The sequence below is a fragment of the Eumetopias jubatus genome, unplaced genomic scaffold (genome assembly GCF_037043125.1).
Source record: "Eumetopias jubatus isolate StellerSeaLion01/CBP00866 unplaced genomic scaffold, mEumJub1_p1.0 scaffold_7, whole genome shotgun sequence".
In the NCBI taxonomy this organism is placed as follows: Eukaryota; Metazoa; Chordata; class Mammalia; order Carnivora; family Otariidae; genus Eumetopias; species Eumetopias jubatus.
In genome coordinates this window covers 79234374-79252474 of record NW_028274813.1, presented here as the reverse complement: position 1 = coordinate 79252474, position 18101 = coordinate 79234374, and the positions used below count along the sequence as shown (strand labels likewise).

At 37.5% G+C, this 18101-nt stretch overlaps 1 protein-coding gene across 5 annotated transcripts in view; it reads right to left on the bottom strand.

Annotated features, from left to right (window-relative positions):
* CDIN1 (CDAN1 interacting nuclease 1) overlaps window positions 1–18101 on the bottom strand; it is a 205441-nt gene that overhangs the window by 82422 nt on the left and 104918 nt on the right. For all 5 annotated transcript variants that reach the window (XM_088024710.1, XM_088024708.1, XM_028119391.2 and 2 more), the window contains 2 exons: window positions 16838–16903; window positions 16132–16237 (listed from right to left, as the gene is read on the bottom strand). In XM_088024710.1, the coding sequence (XP_087880836.1) occupies window positions 16132–16237; window positions 16838–16903 (172 nt within the window). The remainder of the gene's footprint in view (window positions 1–16131; window positions 16238–16837; window positions 16904–18101) is intronic.

Below are 18101 nucleotides of genomic sequence, written 5' to 3'. Positions count from 1 at the left end.
TGGGAAACATTTTTTCTTTCCATCCTCACCCCCACACTGCTGTAATAGGACATTAAGAAATAATATGGGTTACTAGTCAAAGCTCTACTTCACAGTAGATAAATCTAACACAGAACATATTTATACATGACAGAAAATACTCTTGACAGCTCTCTGGCCTCCACCTAACTCTTCAACCTCTTAACACATGATATTACCTATGAGGTGGCTACTTCAAAAGCTACCTAAGATTGACTTTCATGTACATTAATTTTGCACTTTGGAGGTAATCCTTAAACATTCAAACTCCAAAAAATTGTTTCTATCACAAAGATAAAGAAAGACTGTAAAACGTATTATAGCGTAGAGACCTCCTCGTTTGTTTTGTTTTTCTATTTCAAGAATTAACAATCTCTACCCAATGTATCATTCTGAAAAACAAATTTAATTTCTTTTAATTAAAAGCATTAATAGCTCCCACTAAGATTTTCAGCTTGATGGTCACTGGAGAAAAGAGACTAGAGACACTTAAAAAGCAATCGTTTAGGTTCATTTAAATTTTTAAATATTTCTGTGTAGAAGCAGCATTTGGTGTTCATCCGTAAAGGAGGACAAAGGCAGAAAGAGCAATGCAGTGAGTGTCAGGTACCCTGACCGAACCTGGGTCCCTCAGTACTGCAGGAAGGTCAGATCCGTTCAGCGTTGTACTGGCATGTCAAAATACGTCAACAAACATCACACCGCATGAAGGAGAAGGACCTTTCAGTTCTTTATGTTTGGGTTACCGATGGAGCTTTGGACGGAGGGTATGCATGAATGGTTTTCCTAGCTGCTTGACAAATGCAACTCCCAAGCTTTCTTTCAAGTGTGATTGTTAAAAGCCCTAGGTTTTTACATTTTGGTACAACTTTCTAAACCCATATAACTTATGATGGGAACTGATTTTAACCATCAATACTCCAAATAATCAGATTCAATGCAACTAGACTTAAAATTACTGTATAATGGTTAAATGCAAGAGATGAAGGTTGAGAGTCAATAAATGTAGAAACAATTTTATTCACTCTCACAGTAATACTTATTGTTCATCAGTTCCCTAAACTTTATTATGGATGTCATTATATCACAGTTGTCTTCTTTCTCTCCCTGTCCATAGAGAAGGGCATTTCTCTACACTCCTCCATGAAAACCCACTTTGTCTATAAATAGTAAACTGTGGATGATCCCTAAATCCTACCTATCTCTGATCCATCACTTGAATTCTTATTCTACAACCCAGCTGCCTTTGGACATCTCTAAATGTCACAACTAAAGTTATTGCTAACCTGGATTATTTTCTACTCTCAATTCTTTAACAGCATCAGTATTCTCTCCGCACCACCAATATCAAAACCTCAACGTTATCGTTGTACCATACCTCCCAATACAACAACATTAGTTACTTGCCAAATTCTGTAAATTCTATCTTTGTCATCTCTGTAAATCTGCACTCTTCTTCCATTCCCACCCACCAGTATGATTTGGGAATTAATGGATTATTTCAATATGGACAACTGTGTTAGCAATTGTGTTTCTATCCCCAACTTCTGGCTTCTGTCCACTTGAAGCAATGCTACCAGAACATCCATCCTAAAGATAGGTCCTAATCATGCTACTCTTCTATCAAAAAATCTCCCCTGGCTTTCCAGCTCTATGACCTTGATCTGGGTACTTAAACTCTATGCCACACCTTTCTTATATGAAATGGGGATAAAATACTAGTATCTACTTCATAGGCTTTGTATGTGGATCGAAGATGATAATACATGGAAGCGCTTAAGCCAGTGCCTTGAACATAGCTGGTGCTCAGTGTTAGCTATTTTTGTGATCCATGTACATGCTTTGTTTCTCAATTAGATTGAATTAAACTCCTTGAAGGCAAGATGAAGCTTTGCTTATCTTTGTATGCTCTGAATGCATAATATGCTGTATCCACATAAAGGAACTTAATACATATCTACTGAACTTAGTCATATATTTATGCTACTACTGATGGACCATTTTGCTAGAATATGTTGCATTAGGAATATGTAGTGGTAAAAATATTCATTTTACATTAAAATAATGAAAGGCAGCTGGAGCTGATCAAAATTTTGGTCTAGTGCCGAGTCAATATGGTTTTACACACCTGACCTATGGTCACAACCAATGACTTCATTTTTACCACCTTCATAATCAATATAGAGTGTTCTGGAAGTTACAGCTGAAGCTATCCGGGATGATTATGATAGACTCATATCTACATAAGTTGATGAGCTTTATGAATCAAAAAAAAACCCCTCTTTTTGCTAAATAAAGGAATTTTGCATTAATTTTGAATTTATGATCACTTGGAATGAGCTATCAGGGATGCTACAGGACTAAATTTAAAATGTGTAGGTGGTGATGGTTAACAAAGCTGCCAATGATAAAAGGGAAGAAGATGGCAAAGAGGAATATATAGGGAGAAGTAGGAAGGGGTTAACAGGATTGTTAACCTTGCTGGCAGAATCCCCGTAAGAAAATAAGGGTGAACAAAATGGTAAACATCTCGACGTTAGCGATTCAGGTAGGAAAGGGAGTAAAACAAGAGAATGGAATTCATAAATCATAAGTAGACTAAGAATATAAAGGAGAGAGCAAGAAAACAGAAGAGAATCTAATTTGCTTGTGTTAAATGGAATAAATGGATAAATGGAATTCATAGTAGGAGTTTAGTTTTTATGAGAATACGACTTCCAGGGTCAATTAGAAATGCGAAGGAAAGAATGTTTACCATTGCTGTTATGTATCCACACAGGTTTTTGTTTTATGAGAAGAAGAGTATGTGACATGCAAATTGTATTCATGGCTCATTTTCCACACTCTACACGTGTGAGAGGAGAATGAGCAAGGGCAAACTAGGGCAACACAGACTCATCATCTGTGAGTCACCCATCCCAGGAGATTCTTGAATGATATCAAATACCAAAAGATGCTCAGAAATGGGGAAATGTGTCTCTTAAATGTAGAGGCAGAGAGAAGTGAGAGAAAAGGCATAACTTCTGTGAACAGGGCTCTATCTCACCAAACCACGGCCAGCTTTATGTCAGTCCAAGTGGCAGCAGAAGCCCTTGGTGAGTGCTGATGAAAGATGATTGAAGAAAGCTGCCTTCTAACAACCATACACTTATTAGCCAATCTTTGGCGTGGACTATACCAAAGCCTTTCGTTTTGCTGGGCAAAAGTAGTGATGGAAAATCCCATCTCAACTCTAAGGATCCTGGGAGAAAGAGACCTAGGTCTGTTTGAGAAAGAGAGAGATCAAAAGAAAGAAACCTGAAGGTTTGCACAACCTCTCCCATAAATTATTCTATTCATAGTTGATGCTTAAGAAAATTTGTTAGTAACAATGAAATCTATAACTTAAATAGCAAATACGTTTACAAGGTTAACACTGAATAAGACAAACTGTTTACAATGTGTTAAAAACCATAATTGAGAGACATTTGCTTGGAGCCAAGATGGGGTAACAGGGACTGGATTTATCCTCCTGCTGGAAATAAACAAACAGAACAGATGGGGACAAATAATGACAGTAATGTGGAACAATGCCCCCTGAGTGATGGGAAACAAAAAAGGTAAGCCCTTTGCCCCAGCCCACTTCCTGGAGTTTTCAGGCTGCACTGTGAAGATGAAGAACCTAGGTGAGGCTCAGCGGGTCCCTCTGCGTTGAGGAGACAGAGCTGGAAGGATGGGAAGACCGGGAAGCTAGAGTCTATAGGACAGAATACCAGCAGAAGAGAACTGTATAGAGAGAGAATTCCAGAGACTATCTGTAGGTCTCCCTTGAGTATACAGCAGAATATTGATCAGTACATGTGCGACTTGAACATATTACTATGATCAATTTGACCAAATTGCCAATTATAGCACAGTTCACTCACAACAGCAGAACAAACTTTCTTTTTAAGTGCACATGGAACACTTATCAAGATAGCCATAGTCTAGGCCATAAAACAAATCTCAATAAATTTAAAAGGATGCAAGTGTGTTCCTGACCTCAATGGAAATAAATTAGAAACCAGTAACAGGAAGATATATGAAAAATTTTTCAAATATTTGGGAACAAAATACCCTAAATACATCTAAATAGCCTGTGAATTAAAGAAGAAATGAAAAATTAGAAAGTATTTGGAACAAAATAAATATGAAAACCCAACATATAAAATTTTGTGGACTACAGCCACAGCAGTTCTTAGAGGTAAATTTACAGCACTAAATTGCTTATCTTGGAAAAAAAGAATGGTTTTGAATCAATAACCTCAGCCTTCCACCTTAGGAAACTAGAAAAAGAAGAGAAAGTGAAACTAAAGAAAAGAAAAAAATATACAGATTACATTAGAAATCAATGAAAGAAAAAACAGAAGTAATCAATAAAATTAAAATTGGTTCTTTCAGAAGACCATAAAATTGATAAACCTCCAGGCAGACTGATCTGGAAAGAAGCTACAATTATCAATATCAGGAATGAAAAAGTTGACATCGCTACAGACAGATTCTACTGCTAGTAAAAGAAAAAAGGGATATTCTGAGTAAGCTTCTCCCAATACATTCCACAACTTAGATGAAATGAACACATTTTTTGAAAGACACAAAGTACCAAAGTTTACTCAAAAAAAAAAAAGCCCAAAACCAAAACCCAACAGCTTGAATCATCCTTACATCTATTAAACAAGTCAATTTCGTAGTTAAAAACCTTCCAACAACAACAACAAAATAGGAGCAGATGTTTGAAGAAGAAATTCTACCTAACAGTTAAGAAATAATAACAAATCTGTACAAACTTTTCCAGAAAATTGAAGAGGAGGGAAAACCTTCTAACTCATACTATGAGCCATCATTACTCTAATACCAGACAAAGACTTAGCAGGAAAAATAAACCACAGACCAATATCACTCATAAATGTAAAAGAAAAAATTCTTAATACATCTTCAACAAATCAAATCCAACAAAATATAAAAAGATACCGTTTCATGATCAAGTGGAGTTTATTCCAGGAATGCAAGGTTGGTATAACATTCAGGAATCAATCATTGTAATTCACCATATTAACCTATTAATAATAATTTAAAAAAACCCATTTGACTATCTTTTTTTTAAAGATTTTATTTATTTATTTGACAGAGAAAGACACAGCGAGAGAGGGAACACAAGCAGGGGGAGTGGGAGAGGGGAAAGCAGGCTTCCTGCTAAGCAGGGAGCCTGATGCGGGGCTTGATCCCAGGACCCCGGGACCATGACCCGACCTGAAGGCAGATGCTTAACGGCTGAGCCACCCAGGCGCCCCTCCATTTGACTATCTTAATTGATGCAGAAAAGCATTTGACAAAATCCAACAACCATTTTTGATAAAATCTCTCAGCAAACTAGGAATAGTAAGGAGCTTCCTTGACCTGATACAGAACATCTACAAAAACTGATAGCTAACGTTATTCTTAATGTGAATGAATGCCTTTTCCCGAAGAAAGGCAATGTATGTTGTCCACCATTATTTACCTTTGTATAGGTGATTCTAGCCAGGACAGTTAAAAAAAAAAAAAAAAGTCATCCAAATTGAAAAAAGTGAAACTGTCTTTATTCACAAGTGATATGGATGTCTATGCAGAAAATCCTATGGCATCTACCAAAAGAGTAAAGTATTAGAATGAGTTTTACAAAGTTGTAGGATATAAATCAACATACAAAATCAACTGTATTCCTTTATAGTAACAATGAACAATTGGGGATTAAAATAAAAACTATCACTTCTTTTTCTTTATTTTTATTTCTTTCTTATTTATTTAGAGAGAGAGCACACACGTGTCTGCATGAGTAGGGGTGACAGGCAGAGAGAGAGGGAGAGAGAGAGAATCTTGAGCAGGCTCCACACTCAGCACGAAGCCCAATGTGGGGTTTGATCTCACGATCCTGAGTTTACGACCTAAGCCAAAACCAAGAGTCAGATGCTTAACCAACTGAGGCACCCCCAAAACTATCACTTCTAAAAGAAGCAATATAAAACACATAGGGATCAATCTAATGAAAATGTGAGAGATTTGTACACTGAAAACTACAGGGCAATTTTAAGAAAAATATTAAAAGACCTAAATAAATGGAGAGATACTGTGATCATGGGTGAGAAGACTCAATATTGTTAAGATATCAATTCTTCCCAAATTGACCTATAAATTCAAAGTAATCCCCGTCAGAATCCCAACAGACTTTTTTGGGGGTGAATTTATAAGATGATTCTAAAATTTATATGGTAATGCAAAGGACCTAGAATAGACAAAAATAACTTTGAAAAAGAAAAATAAAGTTTGAGGATTATATAGTTTCCAAAATATAGCTATAGTGATCAAGATGGTAGAGAATTGGTATAGACAAATTGATCGATGGAACAAAATAGAGAATTCAGAAAAAGGCTTACCTACACATAAATGATCAATTGATCTTTTAAAAATTTTATTTTATTATGTTAATCACCATAACATCATTAGTTTTTGATGTAGTGTTCCACGATTCATTGTTTGCGTATAACACCCAGTGCTCCATTCAATATGTGCCCTCTTTAATACCCATCACCAGGCTAACCCATCCCCCTGCCCCCTCCCCTCTAGAACCCTCAGTTTGTTTCTCAGAGTCCATAGTCTCTCATGGTTCTTCTCCCCCTCAGATTTCCTCCCCTTGATTTTTGACAAATGTGCAAAGGCTATTTAGTAGCTATTAGTCTTTACAACAAATGGTTCTGAAACAACTGCATATCCATATGCTAGAAAATGAGCTTTGATCCACGTATCACATCATATATAAAAATTAACTGAAAATGGATGCTAGACCTAAATGTAAATCTAAAATAATTTTTTTTAAAGATTTTATTTATTTATTTGACAGAGAGAGAGAGAGAGCGCACAAGCAGGAGGAGCAGAGGGAGAGGGAGAAGCAGAGTCCCCGCTGAGCAGGAAGCCTGACATGGGACTCGATCCCAGGACGTTGGGATCATAACCTGAGCTGAAGGCAGATGCTTAACTGACTAAGCCACCTAGGCACCCTAAAATAAATCTTTTTGAAAAAAAGGGGGGAATCTTTGTGATTTTTTATTTTTTTTAAAGATTTTTTTTTTAAATTTTATTTTAAGTAATCTCTACACCCAACGTGGAGCTCGAACTCACAACCCCAAGATTAAGTGTCAAATGCTTCACTGACTGAGCCAGCCAGGTGCCCCTGTGATTTCTTTAGATCTTTGAATCTTTAATATTTCCTAGATGTGACATCAAAGGCATAGTCCATAAAAGAAAAATTAGTAAATTGGACTTTATTAAAATTAAATTGGAAGCCACTGTTCAGAGAATGAAAAGACAAGCAAAAGACTGGGAGACAATATTTCATATTTGATCACATGTCTGATAAAAGACATATCCAGAATATTTTTTTAAAACTACCAAAACACAATAAGAAAAGAACTCGAAAAATGAGCCAAAGACTTGAACAGACACTTCTCCAAAGAAGATAGGTAGCAAATAAGCATGTAAAAAGATTCTCAATGTCACTTGTCATTACAGAAATGCAAATTAAAATCACACTGAGGCACTACTACATAACTCTTAGATAGCCTAAAGTTAAAAAGACGGAACATACCAAGTGGTGGGGGAGCTGAGGAACACCTGAAACTATCATAAACTGCTGGTGGGAATGTAAAATGGTACAACCACGTTGGAAAACAGTTAAATCATTTTGCAAAAAGGTAAACATATACTTACTGTATGTCCCAACTATTTCATTTCGAAGTATTTGGCTAAGAGAAATGAAACCATACAAACATTTTTTCATGACTATTCATAGGAGTTTTATTACTAATAGCAAGAACTAGAAACAACCTAAATGTCAATTAATAGGTGAACAGATAAATAATGGTATAGCTATGCAAGTGAATACCTCTCAGTAAAACAAAACAAAACCAAAAAAAAAAAAAAAGCCAAAGTACATACTGTATGATGCCATTTACAGAAAATATTAGAAAATGCAAACTGAATCTATAGTGAAGAAAGCAGATTAGTGGTTGCCTGGGTGCAGAGAGAAGTGAAGAGATTGAGAAGAAGGATTCTAAGGAAGCACAAGAACTTTTGGGGTGGTAGGTATGTATGTTCAATATCTCTACTGAGGTGATAATTTTGTAAGTTTATATAAATGTGTCAAAACTTGTCAAATTGTATACTTTAAATATATGCAGTTTATAATGTTAATTATACCTCAATAAAGCTATTTTTAAAACTATTCTTATTTATTAAAACAGACTTGTTTTTTATGTGCAACCAACGGCAATTCAGAAAAAAAAAAATGAACTCCATTTAAAATAAAAACATTTCTTAACAAATGTTCCACAGTTCACTTCTCTTCTGAATTCAGACTAGTCTTCAGATAGTTCAGTCAGAATTTGTGAATGTGAACCATATACAAAAGACTTCTCTTAATTCTGTGGATTTCAAATCCAACAATTTAGGGGTTATTATATTCTGGGTGTACTGATATATATGACAGGCTTTTATAATAAACCTACAGATACATATTTTGAATATAGAATAAGGGCTCTTGAGAAAGTAACAGAGAACACCTGGCCCATTCTTCACTAACCTTATGGAGGTAAATATCTAAACCACATATGCTGGAGAGCTTTTTAGATCAGCTCAGCGAACCCATTAACTGACTAAGTAAAGTAGCCGCTTAAAACAGATTTCTCACCATGGCTGACATGAAACTGCCTGGTGGGCAGAAAGCGTACAGGTGTGAATTCAGAAGAAGACCTGGGTTCAGGTCCCATTCCTGCAATTTACAGCCTCAGGCCTTACTATCAGCACCCCCAAAACAGAGGTTGGGTCTCTATGACTGACACAGTACCTGTGAAGGTGTTTGCTGAACTGAACCTTTGTTCCTTAATAAGGCTTTATTTTTCTCATCAATACTCTGAAAGCAGAAAGGCTACAAATGCAAGGGCTGTTTGGCAAATACTTAGCCAAGGCTAGGTAAAGAAGAAGTTGATGTCAGTGCTGCATGCAGAATGGCATGATTACCTAAAGTTTTCAAAAGAAAAGAAAAACTCCCAAGGTCCAGGCTCTACGCAACATCAATTAAATCAGTTCTCCAGGGATAAGACCCACATCAGTATTTTTAAAATGCTGCTCATGTGATTTCAATACATGGTGAAGTTGGAGAATCACTGACCTACATTCCCGAGCCATTTTAGCATCAGTTTCAACCTGATCTCCAATATTCTAGAATGAGTCTCAGAAATGGATTCTGTATTCTTGGGCTCCTGACTCTATCCATGCTCCTGGGTCACTTCCTATTGGCAGAATCTCTATTATTCTTCCCTCACTCTCTCTGGATGGTCATAATGGTTGTGTTTCCATCTTTAGAATGACCGCCCAATCATTTGCTTGTTGGTTTGGTGTGGGGTAACTTTTCTGAGGCATTCTATCACAGTGGGTCAGCAGAAGAGTCATCTTTTCAACAATTCTTTGGTCCCTGATTCTGGAAAACTGATCAATATGCTCTCTCTATTCCAAAACCCCACTCCCCCAAATTTTGTGCATGCTTGAAGACAGTAATCAGACAGATATCTTTCTGAGAAACTACAATTCATTAATATTTCCTTATATGTCTATTTTCTTTCTCTTTAGTCCTTGGACCCATTCCAGTTATTTAACAACTGTCTCTTTATTGCAAATATCACTTTAAAAGCCTAAGGAATCTTTTTTATCCCTTATTCAGTTTTGGATTTAAAGTCAACACTGAAAACACCAACAGCAGACAATATGAATTCCTTGGTGGGGAAAATTCTTGCATTTCACATTCCAAATGCAGAAAGAAATGTTATGAGAAATCATTCTTATAAAAGTACTACATACACAGCAGACACTTCTTTCATCCTTTTCAAATATTTTGAGGTTGCTCCAGCTAATAACAGTGTCAAGGATTTGTCTGGAACAACGGAACATCAGGATCTCACAACCATCTCCACTATAAGAGATGGAAAAGCAAATGATTATATTTTACCTTTAGAGAAGCCCTCTCCAGTGCATTTGCTAATTATTAGTCAATCTGTCTCTTGTTGTTGCTGATGACTACTTGTTAGTATACTGGAGCAGTGCCTTCTGAGGCTGTTGTAATTGAAGGTTTGCAAGAGCTTCTATTGCTGAGGCACATAGTCCAACTTAAGACAGATGTGATCAGCCTTGTTTTTAACAGGACTGAAATAACTGGAAATCTGTGATTTGGCTAATTGCAGGTTTCCTGGAAGTATCTTAATACAGGAAAAACTTTGGCCATCCTCTGAAAAAACGCCTTCCTTAACTCTCACTGCTAGGCAGCCCCATTCTAAGTGCCTCACCTCTCAAGGCAGCACAGACCAGAGAAAGCAATTGCTACACCACTGAGTAAATAACCAATCTTTAAAATATACTTAGAGGTAAGAACTAAAGTCAAATCAGTTCTTGTGGCAGAAGGTATTAGCTTAGCATTGCCTCTGGAGAGTAGACTCTCTGGAGCCAAAGTTTCAAAATTCTGACATTTGGAAGTCAGCTCTTCATCTTTTCAGTGATACATAAATGTGATTAAGACCATATTTCCTCTGGTGCTCATTTCCCCTCACATCCTAACACCAGGACAAAAAAAATGACTTTGGAAGATACATGTATTTGCTTCCTTTGGTACTGTTATTTAGAACCATTCAAGAGAGGTCCATGGCCTGGCCCAAAACTTGAGGGGATTCTGCTCTGGACCCCTCTGGTTGTATCCTAACCCATGGAGTGAGGATTCGGCAGGACCAAGGGGATAACCCCACTTGCTGTATATCCCCCCAATCCCTTTCTAGGCCACACTCCATGTCCTTAGAACTGATCACCTACTGGCACCTCCACCAGCCAGGTATTCTACCAGCTTTCCAGCATTTGATGACAGATAAAACATACAGAGAAGATGAAACTCAATGTTAACTGGAGGAAGGTGACAAGTAAACAAGAAATTACAACATTCAACACATGCTATGAAATTATTAGCAGAACACGGCAGCGGGCACTGAACGCAAGCTTGGAATGCAGGAAGGTTTCCCAAAGAGATGTCAGCCAAGCTGAGTAGTCCAGGAAGAGTTTGTCTGGCAAAGAAGGTAAATAAAAATGTCAACTCAGAAGACTTCTAAATTCTACCAGACAGGGATATGCAGGAGAGAGAGAGACGCACAGGAATTAATATCTGTTGTCGACTGCCACGCACTTCTGAAGTGCTCTACGCCTATTAAATAACCGATCTTCATGACCACGTGGTCAAGAAGGTATTACTGACACTATTTTATAGGAGAAAACGAAGACCAGGGAGGTTAAGCAAGTTGTTCCTAGTTACAGGACTGGAAAGTGGCATGACCTGGATTCAAACCCAAGAGCAGGAGAGATTCCCTCCTTCGTTTCAAGGATCACTAAGCTGGGAAAGCATGTTGAAACAAAACTCGGCCTTGTGCTTGCCAGTCAGCCAGTGTCAATCCTCTCTGAGAGAAATGAAGAGGTGTATCTACAAAGTGCCCTTCGGTTTCTCATGGGGGCCAGTGTGCGCCCAGAATGGTAGTTGGCAAGGCTGAACCTGCAGCTGAGATTTCCACGTTCTTGATTGGTAGATGTCGGGCACAGTGCACGTGCTGCCTCGTGGCTTGTGAGGCTTTGCTCTTTAGGGTCGCTTAATATTTTCCTTCAGATGGACCTACCCCTTATCTCCAAACACTGAAAGTGAGCACAGGGTGTCTGTTCCTACTTCTCTGAGAGGCCACATGTATGTACAGAACCCATGTATGTAATTTGGCTTCAGATTATAGAATTGCTTTTTTTTTTTTTTAACTGTCACCATCAGATGTGAAAATATACTTAGTAATATAGGTCAAATTGTGGAAGAACTCAGTTTTTGATTACAGAAGTAGAATGAGAAGGCTTCTGGGGTGTTAATTGCACAAGGAAATATGGTTTTTATACAATTTGTATTTATAGAGCTATGTATATGGGATATATAAGTACATATATATGTAAATATGTATGTATTTTCTTTACAATCATATATATAGCCTTATATAATCTGGGGCTATATTATGGTCCAAATGCTGCTTCTCAGAGGTACTCTTTATTTCCTTTAACTCCACGGAAGTAGAGACTGTAGAGTTTTGAGGAGCTACTTGATCAAAGTTCATACCCGGGACAGAGGCCTGCTCACAGGAAAGGCAGCTTATTATCGGTACTCAATGTCTTTGACTTTAGGGAAGGTGATGGCATTGCAAAATTTCAATTTTTCTGATGTTAATTAAGCCAGGGAAAATTCTTGAAGCTTTGATTACAAAGGAATGAAGGGCACACTACATACAGTAATTAACAACAGCAATATAAAAGGTAAAGCTCTTGAATAAAGGCTCGTATTCAAACAAATTGATGCTTATATAAATGTTATTTTTTTCACTCAGATAGGGATAAATATTATGAAGAAAAGTCCAACCAAGTGAGGAGGGAGAGATGACTGAGGTGAGGTCATTTAGACTGAGTGCTCATGGAAAGTATCCCTGAGGAGGGGAATTGGAGCAGACACCTGAATGATGTGAGGAGCTCACCATGTGGAGATCCAAATGGGAAGAAAACTCCAAGCAGAAGAATTAGCCAGAGTAAGAGTTCTGAAGTAGAAATACGCAGTGTAGATTTTAGGAAGGCCCAGAAAGCCAGTGCGACTGCAGAGGTATAAGAGAGGGAGGGAGCCTTAGTTGGGTACAGAGAGAGAGAAAGAGAGGCAGGTGTGCAAATAACTGGGGATGGTAGAGAGCCAGATCATGCAGGGCTCTGAATGTCATGTGAAAGAGTTTGGATTTTATTTGAAATGTGATGGGAAGCCACTGAGGAGTTTTGAGTAGGAAGCGATACAATCTGATTTGTATTTTCCAAGAGTCGCTCCGGCCAGGGTATGAAAAACGGACCACAGGAGTGTAAAGGTTAAGGTCTGGAGACCAGTTCGGAAGCTACAGCAACAGTTCGAGAGATGATGACAGATAGTGAGGTGATGCCAGGTAAGAAGGTGATCCTGAGGCATGGTTTGAGATGTGATGAAGATGGAGCCGAAAGGATTTTCTGGTAGGCTGGTGATAGGCTGGGTTTTTGGCTTGGGTATTTGGGCAAATTGTGATACCATTAGTTGAGCGTGGGAGGAATCAGGGGAGCCACAAGCCTGGGGAGGAAAATCGAGGGTTTAATGTTAGACATGTTAGGTCTCAGATACCTACTGGATAGCCAAGAGGAGATACTGAGTGGACAGTTGGATAAACAAACAAATTTGTACTCAGCGGAAATATTAGGACTGGCAGCAAGAATTAGGAGATACTGTTACAGATACGGTATATAAAACCATAGTCTCCGATGAAAGCTCCAAGAGAGAACCCCAGAAGTGAATGTAGATAGCAAAGGGCAGAGTGCTGAGCACTGAGTTCCAGGGCCCAGCTCCAGTGGAGAGCTGGGAGGAGGAAAAGCCAGCAAAGCAAACTGAGTATGCTGCTGGGATGGCAGGAAGCAACCCAGAAGAGTAGCTCTCGGAAGTCAAGAAAAGATGTTTTAATAAAGAGGTACGGTATTATCAACTTTGTCAAAGTTGCTGAAAGGATGAATAAGAATATCCACTTGCACAAAAAAAGAAAACTCTTGTGGAAACATTAAACTAAAAATTAAGGGCTCTGTAGTTATTTATGTGAGATAATGGGTTTATACAAGGTCATGATTCTACAAGTATTCACTGAACAGTCTTATTGTAAAATCCAACATTTAATCTAAAAATAGTGTGACAATTTGATAACAGTGTTTATGTTAACTAGAGGCTCATCACACAAATAAAGCAATTAGCCCAAATGCCAACCAGTCAATAGCCTCCTTGAAAGGCTACCTACAGGTGGGAGAGATGATTTCCTCCACTCTCAACAATTTCAGCAACTACTATGTGAGTTGTGTTGAGGCAAAATATGAAGAGTAGGATACCGTATTTTCATAAATAGGCTAAGTTCTCCTGTCAAAATCCTATTTTGGTCCTATCACTGGTAAGTCCGTATCACTGTTATAATCAAAATTTTATATCCAAGTAAATGCTTCTATGTTCCATTTTGAATATCACCACTACTTCCATTTCTTGGCCTCTCTGCAGACATCTGGTAAAACTACTGAATTCTGTGTAGAGTATTTCCTCCTTGGATGATCTGGAACATTCAAAATCAAGGCTGACTTTCCCTTATCGCGTAATATACCCTGAATGAATCATGCCCAAGAGCTGGTACATATTCAAAGAACATGTTTAGGGAATGTAAACCAATAGCCATGTAAGTAAAACATCATGAGAACAGAAAAAGTAGCACACAACAAAATAATCTAAATTCCAGTCCAAAGGAAACTGTATTAGATTATCCATAGCTCAGATCCCCTCCAGCTGGGTCAATAATGCATGGGGGTCCGATTACTGACCAGAGTATTTATTCAACCTCTAAAATAGTGAGTGTTAGGCACATAGTAGGCACTCAATAAACAGGTCACTTGTTTTAGGAAAAAAATACGGGATTTTCAAGTAAGCACTACTCTTTGGAATTCAATTTGTAATTGTTCCTCATAAAAGACTTGACCAGTACCAAAGTGGGGGCACCGTCTCAGTGCATAATGGTTTTGTTTTCTGGTGGAGTTAAAAATGCTTTAGCAACCTAAACTTACACAATTTGATTTTCTTGTCATTGCTTTCCCTATACTACCAAAGATGATGCTTTCTTTACTATTTCAAACTCAAAAAATTGCTAAAAATCTAAAATTCAATTTGCCACATTACTGCTAATTTGAATAATGGCTGAATAAAAGATAGGGAATGCTGAAGCAGCATTGATTTCTAAAACATTTTGCACTTTTCTCCTCCATCCCTGTAAAGTAAAGCTCGGATGCTACGCACAATTACACAAGAAAATCAAGAGAGCCATTACATTCAGCATTTTGTCATGATCATTGTTACCATGGCAAAAAGTGGGCTTAGTTTAGCACAGCTGCTACGGACGAGGTCTGCTGGCCTTTTGTAAAGCTGAGTAACAATATAATACCAAATTCTGTAGCCTGTCACTGTTTTTTTGTTTTGTTTTGTTTTTCCCCAGGATGAGACTATTGTGCACAGATGCTACTGTCTCATTCCTTAATGATCTGGGCCCATGTCATCTTATTATTGTATTCTTACTGTTGGCCAGTGACTGAGGAACACAGTTAATCTAGAAAGGTTACCCCTTGCCCTACCTCCTATTCTAAGGGGAAAAAATGCGCGGTGTGAAAATGTGGCACTTCAATAATAGTAAAAGACAAAATTTCAACAGTTGTACTATAAATGACAGCAGAGATGTACTGGAAAGGGCACGGGTTTGGGAGCGAGAAAGAGAAATGCATGACGACCAACTATATGGCATATTATTTTCTCTCTGAGACTCCGTTATCTGTAAAATGGGGGGAAAGTAACTTCCTTGTGAGGATTAGCTGAGAGAATATGAAGGCCCAGGCCCAGGAATTTGATAATAAAGCATCCTCCCCTCCAACCCTTTCCCTTAATCGATGAGATTTCCATGCCTTCAGTCAGGACTGTTGATTGAAGTTGGTAGGTAAACTGTTTTTCTGTTGGAAGGCAAATCGTTTTGAACTTTGATATCACTTGGATACTTTCCTCAGAGAGCGGAGGATATGATATTTTTAAAGGTCTGAGAGTAAGCATAAATTTTACATCCAAAGGATAAAAAGTTAGTGTCAATAGGCACCCTGCCTTATTATTCCTATTTTAAGTGCTACCAATATTATTGCTGTAAAACGGAAAATGGGGAGTATATACTAATTTTGACCTTATGCAGAGATTGTTAGTTTTAAAAAATGAAGCAACATTATGAACGCAGAGAAGTTTAAATTATCTGAAATGAATACATTAATCAAGTCTCTGTATTTACCAGAAACAAAGGCTACTAGCATTTTTACCAGCTAAACAAAATATTTTTTCTAATGAGATTTCAGCCAAGTATCGTTTATCTTAAGAGAAAAATAATGGGACCTTACCTATTCCAGTAGCTCCAGAACTGGTCATGCAGGTAGGCATGGTGGCTACATTCATCACCAAATGAGGCTTTGCTTTCAATCCAGTGAATTATGTGCCCTTCTACAGCTAAGGGACAAAGCATTACTAATACAGAGCAAAGAAAAGGGAAGATTGGAAATACTGAACTCTGCCTAGGCCTCTCTGTGCTTCACATTAGTGAGCAGAGGCTCGGCCCTTGCTGTCATCAACGGAAGTAATTATAAAACAACGCATCGTACATATTCCTTACAAAGACCATTTATGCTATAATCACATCCCCTTCATTTTCATCATCATTTTCAAAAGTCCCCCTCCTATTCTGACACTGCCTCTGTAAGTGGACAAGTACTGTGAAAGCAAACCCAAGTGAGCCAGTTTGGCTTTTCAAAGGAATCATGTTTAAAAATTCAGAATTTAGAGAAATGACCTGAAAATGGCACCCAAAATGCTTTCAGAAGACATGTTTATTGCTTAAATATATGTAAACATTTTTAAGGCAGAGATTTCTTCCAAACCAATTATTTTCTGCTCTTCTAAAATAATCTTTTCCAACAATTTCACCCATTTAAAGCTAATCTACTCTGGTAACATTTGCTAATATTAACAAAAAGTAAAAAAAATAAATCTATGGAGAAAACACATCCCCTTTCACTATAAACAAACGCATAAGAGAGTTTAAGGACTTACCAACTGGAACTTGTAAAATAAAGTCTGGTGTTTTGTCATAACCCTTTGCACGGAGCTGATCTTCATCTACAGAAAGAACAAATACTATTACTTATAACAGTGTTCCATTAACAAGACAGCAATATAATTGCTTTTCTTTCCTAAAAATGTGTAAAAATTGCTAATGCAGTCATACATATCTTTCTTATGCATGCAAGGCTGTGTCAGAATAAATGAACTTTCTTAACAAACCTGAAGCATAGATATAAAAATGCCTCTTTGTCCCTTCTGCGTTTTTATGTCTTTATTATAAATATCATTAATTCAAGCTGTCATAAGCTACCTTTTTGTAACTGAAAATACTCAAAATAACGAAATATACTTACCGATTAAAAGAAAAGGCTTTCACCACTGTGAATATCACTAATGTTATCAGGCAATATTGACAATTTACAGTGAGGCACAAGCACGGTGGCCTTTATAATTATAAAACAAATGTTTTCATTAAAGCAATTAAGAAAGTTTAGTTTCAATTAGTAAAACTATTCCTATACACAAGAACACAGAAAGGGACAAGGACAATGAGATCACTACAGAGAATTAATTGCCCTGCTTAATTCCTTTGGTATGTTATTGTTTCTGGCATTTACCAGAGTTTTACAACTAACAATATGTAATTCTGAAAAGCAAACAGGCTTTGAGATTTTTTTCTAAGTCTGTTGGATTTCCTGATCCTCTGTAAATATCAATGATCCATTCAGAAGGAAAGGAGGCAGGAAACAGGGAGCTTGACAAAGTTGGAAAAAACTAGCAAGGATGCTTGGTTTAAAAAAAAAAAATCTTCCAATATTTTCTAAATGCTGTCCTTGACTTCTAATGGCATTACAATGTGATTTCTGAAATGAGGAGTTCTCCATTAGATTTTGGAGTGACCTGGTCATTCAATTCCAGACATGGCTTTCTGTCTTCACCCAACCTCAACTAATGGCCCAACCAAGTAACAAGGAAGGCTGTGTGGTCTCTTAACACCTACTGGGCTGTTGACATTGTCATGCGTCCCATTCGCCTTCCTGCATCACCTTTGATTAAAATTAATGGCCCATTCCCAGTGTTGGGTAGCTTATTTCCAATCCATTTGTCAGCCCAAGACAGTGGTTTCATGGCCAATGTTCAGAAACTCTGTTTTAGAACACTCTTGTGTACATCTTGAAAGGTCAGCATTTTAAACGTAAATAACCTTTTAATGACCAGACATATTTAAACTAGATATTTAAGTGAAATTTTG